This window comes from Penaeus japonicus, unplaced genomic scaffold (assembly GCF_977035675.1).
Source record: "Penaeus japonicus unplaced genomic scaffold, GWHDUDI00000001_assembly GWHDUDI00000007, whole genome shotgun sequence".
In the NCBI taxonomy this organism is placed as follows: Eukaryota; Metazoa; Arthropoda; class Malacostraca; order Decapoda; family Penaeidae; genus Penaeus; species Penaeus japonicus.
Genome location: NW_028234409.1, coordinates 7,088,713 through 7,096,212, shown reverse-complemented (window position 1 = coordinate 7,096,212; position 7,500 = coordinate 7,088,713). Strand labels below are relative to the sequence as shown.

Here is a 7,500-nt window from a genome sequence, read left to right as displayed (position 1 = left end):
AATGCATGTACCACTAATCACATTTTAAAAATCGTTTTTTTCCCGCACATTTGAATGCACGACTTAAATAATGCACCTGATTGCATTAATGCTTCCATTGAAGATTTCGCACCCACCCTAAATATGCACTTTCATTCAGAATTCCAGTAAGTGATGTTAGTCAACAGAGCGGAAACACTCCAGGCTCAAGGTTGTCACCACTCCGAGCTCATGTGCCACTTACCATCCATCAGCAGGTTTGTCAAACGCGTGTAGAGGTCAACTTATGTACACATGACTAGGTTTTCTAGATTTTATAAGTACCTAAATTCACTTCTTCCACTATCAAATAAAAAAAGTAAAGAATGACAGTACTTCGACTTTAAGCGCCCCTTTTCTGGTGAATTGGACGAACTGGGAAATTAACATTTGATGAAACTTGCTTTTTCCGTCAGATTTCAAAGAGTGAATCCGTGTATGCTACTCCCCAGCTATCAGGAAGAGGACCTCTGATGCAGGGAAGCACCCTTGGCACTGGGCAGACGGGACTCACTTCCAGCAGGAGCAGTAGCGTCAGCAGTTTTGCATCCAGAAACCACGTGACGGTGCAAGCTGATAGCAACAAGGGCACTGCCTACATCTCGGAGAGTGGAGTGAATAGTCTGGTTTCTTCTAGTCGAACGAGAAGTGACAGTAACGCTAGCCTGTGCAAAATGGAAGTGACTGATAAAAGGGACAGTCCTGTGAATGACGTGCCCCCTCTGACGCTGAGGAGGTACGACTCCAACAACCAAGGGAAGGGTCTGTACTCTTCCCTCTCTCGATCGAAGGTTAACATGCAGGAGAACAGAAACAGCTGCGAATTGATGAACGGCGTGGAAGTCGGTTCAACCGCTGACGAGACCAGTGACGAGGCTATGGATAGTGACAGCAACAGTAGTGTAAAAGACGCTGATATTTACAAGTCAAAGGCATACGTGAGTGAAGTGTCATCAACCCGGCCAGTAGAACCCATCTATCATAGTATCGGGATGAAGGACAAAAACATCATGGACACTGAAGGGAAACATTCGATTTTCAACAAGAAACCTCAGCCTCTGGATGTTCTTGCCAAGAATGCAATCAATGCTTGCGGTCTTTCGCCTGATTGCGTTAAAATCATTCACGGATCCAAAGCCGACTTGAGAGATATCTCCAAAGAACTGACCACAACATTTAAGCCTGTTGAAACAGCTATGTAGGGTATGTTGACAGTTGTAAAAATTTAATATATTGCCACGTTTTGGTGTCTCTTTCCTTTTGTATGGTAGTGGATAAATGAAGTAGTTGCAAAAAAAAAGAAAAAAAAAATGTATCTAATACAGAGTAGCATGATATAGAGTGTTGAGAGTCACTTGTCATAATCTGTTTAATCTACATGCTATTACTAAGTAGTTACTATTTATATACATACATACATTTTATATATATATATATATATATATATATATATATATATATATATATATATATATATATATATATATATATATATATATATATATATATATATATATATATATATATAATAATAAATATATATATATACATATACATATATATATATTATATATATATATATATATATATATTATATATATATATATATATATATATATATATATATATATAAATAATACACTCAACAAACATAGAATTAAAATACATTAACACAGTATATACATAATGACCTTTCTACCTTGACCTGTGATTGTGTCTGAAAAAAAAGTATTATCAATTTTCACGCTAATCATGTAGGTATTAAGAAGACTGTTTAGGTAGGAAAAACAATAAATAGGATCTATGTATATAACTGATAAAGGTTTCTAGGGCCTAGGTAATACCGGTACTTATATATTCCAGATCATTCTCTTATATTTTAAATCACTGCATAAAAGAATTCTAGTTCAGTAATTAAGAAATGTATATTTGCTGAATATTTTTACTCCATCTTCAATTAATAATATATCAGAGAGTATTGATATTGCATTCAGAGAGAGGCCTTATTTTGTGCCTTAGGCAAATTATGAAAAGATTTCCTGACTAAATTAGTCAACTTACATATGTAAGACATAGAATAGCTTCTGATGACTCACTTAAGTCATATGTTGCACATTATGCCAGTATAGTTAATTACTTGTGCAATGCAACAATTAAGACCCGAGTTAGCGCTTTCACTTCCAGAAATGCATGTCTATATTCATTTCATAAATGAATATATATACTTTTTTATGTCATGAGCAAAGATCAGAAACTATTACTACTTTGATACTAGTGTGCTAAAAGATATATATTTATGAGTACTGACTTATAGAAAAATATAAAAAGATAGAAGAGTAAATTGCATGATTTTAGATATAAAGGAGTGAGTGTATATTGATGCTTTGATGACCTTTGGGGATACAAGTGGATTATATTTCACGTTACCAAAATTAAAACAATACATGTAAAACAGACAAACAAACAAAACTAAACATAATAAAAGATCTTTGCATCAAAAAACCATTGAGAATAATTGGCACATGAGCTATTATTTTTTTTGTAATTCATTTTGTTTAGGCTGAATTTTATCAGTATTCTGATAAAATAATTCAGAAAAGTATTATGTGGCTATAAACCTTGAATTTTCAGGGTCCAATGTGTAAGAAAATCAGGATAATTTATCTCGCTGTTACTTCTAGGATGGAAGTTAAGTACATTGAGATTGTACAAAAAAATGAAATATTCTCAGGTATGTTATGCAAAGATCAACACTCTGCAATAGTGTTTATTTAAACCACAAAAAAAGTAAGACAGTTATATTGTATAAAGTTGTATTTCTCTTTTACATATCCAAAGAACTCTTTATAATAAAAAAATAAAGTTTATTTAATAAAGATGCTTCCTTTTCCTTGCTTTTCCCCTAATATTTTTTTGATACATTGATGAAAATAATATTTCCTGATTTCAATAGCATAATTAACATGTAAAGCTACCAACTGGAAATGAAATAGACTAATTAATCAAATACTGTTCCGCTTCATAAGTAATTGCTTGGTTAATAAGGTTGCATTGCCTATGTCTTTCCTGCATTATCCTTCATGGATCTAAGCTATGTGAATGAGCAAAGGAGCTTTTACCTTAACCCACTCACGACGGGGGCATTCCAGCCTTGCATGTCACAATGCCGGGGCTTTTGAAAGCTTAGGCCTAAATCATTTAAATGACTATCACCATATGGTGCCACCCAGCCACCGGGCCCTTGAATGAGTGGTACCGTAGTGTACCACCCATCCAGAGAGGGTTAATTCTGCTTTCCTTTGTTTTAAGGTACAATATGAAATTTTTCCAGCCATATGCCTGTCATCCGTGTAGTGCCCCTACGGATATGCTTTATAAATCATATATTCTGTACATTTTCCCCATAATATGTCATTTAAACCTTTACAAACTCTGTAAAGCATTTCCCAAGCTATCAACATTTAATGATATTACTAGTACTAATGACAAGAATACAACTTACAATAGTAATAATGATTGTGATAAAAGTAATTATCGTGAAAAACAAGTCTAGAATATTGAACTATCCATAAAATAACTTTTTGTATAGAGCTAAGACAAATAATAACAATCAAAAATTCACAGTTGAGAAACTGGCATAAAGAAGGCAAAATATTGTCTAGCTGCCATGACTTAAAATTGCATTTTCACAGGAAGAAAAAAAGACAAACATGAAGGAAAAAAAAACTTTATTTCAAACCCAAAATCAGAAAAAAGAAAAGAAAAATGAGCTACATAAAACCCTCATCTCTTTTTACAAGTTTAAAGAGTACATGAAAGTGGAGTAAGATAACAAAAATTATTTCCTTTTTCCTTCTCATAAAAAAAAAAAAAGTTATGTAAAACACAGATTTTACAACTGAAGTTAGAGTGACGACATCGAGTGATGACATCCAAGGGAACCACTGAAGTCGACTGGAAGGAAGGGTGGGGCACACACACAAAACCTACCTAATGCATCAATGGAACTAAAAGAAAAGAAACTTCGGTAAGTAGTGTACCGACAATAAACACAGCTGATAACACATCAGCATACAATGCAATGATAAAAGTTTAATAACAAAGAAATCGATAACTACGTTTATCCTTTCGAACTCTCTCATTTTGAAAGAGCATAGGTGATGGCACTGGGAAACAATTCATTCTCGTTCATTCCTTTTTTCTAACTTGTATTTATTATACTAATCCTCAGAGCCCTTAGAATCTGAAAAGGAGGGTGACAGGGGAGGAAGGAGGAGGGAGAAGAAAGGAGAGAGGAAGGGAGGGGGAAGGGGAAGGGGGGGAAGAGAGAGAGAGAGAGAGAGAGAGAGAGAGAGAGAGAGAGAGAGAGAGAGAGAGAGAGAGAGAGAGAGAGAGGAGAGAGAGAGAGAGAGAGAGAGAGAGAGAGAGAGAGAGAGAGAGAGAGAGAGAGAGAGAGAGAGAGAGAGAGAGAGAGAGAGAGAGAGAGAGAGAGAGGGGGGGGAGATTCCCTGGCAGTCTCTACAAATAAAAAAAAAACTCAAATCATAAGTCTCAGTAATTCAGGCATATTATTCCTGAATTATCCTTAAAAGAAATTAAACATGGCAAATACATCTGCATTCTTTCCTAAACCAAACATGCATAAATTCAAGAAGTATATAAAAAATTAATCATGTAGCAATAACAAAAACAGAAAAAAAAAATCCTTGTACTCAAATTCTTTCCCTAATTCTACAACATGCATTTGAAGAGCATGAATAAAAATGCAATATTCCAGAGAACTCAAAATGAAACAGAAATAACAAATAGGTCAACCATACCAGGCTCTGGTAAGTGCGAAAGAATTACATAATCTGACTCGATATACAAAGTTGAAAAAGCAATTAACAATCATAAGAAACAGAATTATCAATTCTGTTTATTCAATTTTTCATTCTTTCTAGAATAATAGAAAAAAAAAGAAAGAAATAAACAAATGAATGAGAACAAAGATGATAAAATAAGAAATAAAAAGACAAAGGGAAGTAATCTAACTCTCCCTACAGACAAGCCCTTCCGACACAAGGGTATTGACGACCGATGGTATGTCAATGACGTATGTCCCATCCTCTTCGTTATGACTCACGACCTCAATGCTTATGGGCGTGTTCTTTGGCAGAAGCTCCGGCAAACGCTGATAGGCCCCTTCTTTCACGCCTTCTACGGATATGCCTAGAAGGAGAGATGTTATTCTAGTTATGTCCAGCTCTCTTTTTATGTTCTGTCTACGTTTTACTGTTTGTTTGTTTTTTGTTTTAGTTTTTTACAATTAACCCACAAGCATGTGGGACGGGTGTATTACCGCGCATTCAAAAAGCCGCTGGCCGGCGCGGCACAGTATTGCCAGCCTGCGCATTGATTTAGGCCTAATAATTTATAACCCCGCCCCATTTGCATGGGGACATTCAAAGTCCCCCCCCCCGTCGGGGATGGGTTAAAAAAGGTCTTTCTGGATTGGCAAGATTTTTCAAATAAGGAGTATGTATGTAAGTATGGACACAGGAAGACATTTCCTTCTTCTTTCTGGACAGTCAAAAATAAACTACACAACATCAATACAAATTTCAGCAACTTTAATTCAGTCACACTTCAGATTTGATTGCAACAAATAGTACTTTTGTTCTGCTTTAAACTAAGGCATATGGAGATAAGAAACACTTCCAACACACAAGATACAGATACATCCTACATCTACATGCATTGTATCTTTTGTTTATGTGTACATGTTATCACATTTTCTGAATGCAAGTGTAAATTGGGAACACATCTATAGATTGAAAAATATGGTCATATAATCATACATCTTAAAACCTTAACTTAGTGACTTCATGCAAATCTATCCTCTCCCTGTACATAAGTGGCATCTGAGGATTTTCTGAAGTTTTGTGAAATAAACTAAAGGTAATGGTCTGTGAGGAATGTTCTTGTAGATGACAGCATGGAGAAACTAGTACAGACAACATTCAAGAGGGGAAGGGGGCGGACTGGGAGTAAAAGTGTGAACAAAACTTTTCGTCTATTGAAAAGACATCCACAAATCTGCCCTGGTGGTGGTGGTAAGAAGTTAAACTAGCTGTGTGTGTGTGTGTGTGTGTGTGTGTGTGGGGGGGGGGGGCTATGTAACATCCAAGGAAGACATACCTTTCAAAATACAATGCAGAGCAATGCATGGTAATTCTAGGAAGGAATCTGGAATCTGGCACAGCTTGGTATGGGGAACAATTTCATAGTTTCCGTAATCCACAAAGAACACTGCCGAAGACTCCACATCGCTGCCTATGCACGCTCCTCGGTACCACTGGTCGTCTGGTAAGAGAGAGCCAGCCAAATTTATAAGTATTTGTTGGAGGGGAAAGATAAACTCAGTATTCTCTTTATCCTTATTTCTATTTCAATTCTTTGTGTCTTTTATCTTTTATTTTCACTGAATGGTGTATCCTATAATAGAGAAAGACAAAGATGAGGGGGGGAAAATAAGAAGAAAAAAAGAGCTACTTGTGGGGAACAAACATGTCAGAGCTTTATTTTATAAGTTTATAGAAACACAGTATAAACTTGGAAGTTGAACTCTACATATACCATATAAACTAAATCCAAATTTTACCATTGCTCAATTTCTCCAGAAAGAAAAATGAGCAGTTTGAGTTTGCTGCTGGGGTATCAGATGGAAATAATAGTAATAACAGTCATAATAGTAGTAGTAGTAGTAATAGCAGCAGCAGAGTAAATGTAGGAGGGAGTAAGAGTAGGAATTGGAGTATTGCTTTGTTGTTGTTGTAGTTAAAGAAGGTTGAAGAGGATGAAGAAGAGGAGGAGGAGTAAGACTAGGAGGAGGAGGAGTAGGAGGTGGAGGAGGTGAAGGAAGAGGGGAGGATGAGGAGGAAGAGGAAGAGGAATAGGAGTAGGAGGAGTAGGAGGAAGAGGAAGAGGAGGAAGTGGAGGAAAAGAAGGAATAGCAGTAGGAGTGGTAGGAGTAATAGAAATTGTTACTAATAACAATATCAATAATAATATCAATATTAATGAATAATCATTATTCTAACCTTCACTGAATTTTGCAAGGCACATTTCACCAACACGAGGTCTATAAAGTCCTTCCCTGCTGTTACAGTACTGGTTCATCGCCACACTCAATTCTTCCAACGTATCATACAACTCTAAAGATTCCTGGGAAAGGAGAGAATAAGTAATATAGATATTTCATAGATGATATTTGGCTTGGAATTAAGTTTTCTGCACGAGAGCAAAGGTTTTGCGTACTAGAGTGGATTAACTAACATCCATGGTATTCTTTATTTTATGTTCAATAAAGACAGGTGATAACGACACTCAATATTCTGAACAATATTCTGAACAATCAACTTGATCCATAGCGATAGAATTACACAACACAGAGAATGGCTTACGTATGGAACAACGCTTATGGCATGTGGGCTGCTCGCT

At 35.9% G+C, this 7,500-nt stretch overlaps 2 protein-coding genes across 8 annotated transcripts in view; one reads left to right on the top strand and one right to left on the bottom strand.

The window, feature by feature from the left end:
- LOC122242400 (neuron navigator 3) overlaps nucleotides 1–1,257 on the top strand; it is a 42,774-nt gene extending 41,517 nt beyond the window's left edge. For 4 of the 6 annotated variants that reach the window (XM_086538329.1, XM_086538328.1, XM_086538325.1 and 1 more), the window contains exons 16-17: nucleotides 140–236; nucleotides 435–1,257. In XM_086538329.1, the coding sequence (XP_086394455.1) occupies nucleotides 140–236; nucleotides 435–1,220 (883 nt within the window). In that variant the 3' untranslated portion in view covers nucleotides 1,221–1,257. The remainder of the gene's footprint in view (nucleotides 1–139; nucleotides 237–434) is intronic. The other 2 variants (XM_086538330.1, XM_086538331.1) reach the window with 1 other exon arrangement.
- Nucleotides 1,258–3,729: 2,472 nt separating this feature from the next.
- The window catches only part of LOC122266872 (uncharacterized), a 20,102-nt gene continuing 16,331 nt past the window's right edge, over nucleotides 3,730–7,500 (bottom strand). For both annotated transcript variants that reach the window (XM_086538323.1, XM_086538324.1), the window contains exons 12-15: nucleotides 7,464–7,500; nucleotides 7,101–7,224; nucleotides 6,199–6,363; nucleotides 3,730–5,229 (exon numbers count right to left, since the gene is read on the bottom strand). The exon at nucleotides 7,464–7,500 is cut by the window's right edge and continues 100 nt beyond it. In XM_086538323.1, coding sequence (XP_086394449.1) covers nucleotides 5,048–5,229; nucleotides 6,199–6,363; nucleotides 7,101–7,224; nucleotides 7,464–7,500 — 508 coding nt within the window. In that variant the 3' untranslated portion in view covers nucleotides 3,730–5,047. The remainder of the gene's footprint in view (nucleotides 5,230–6,198; nucleotides 6,364–7,100; nucleotides 7,225–7,463) is intronic.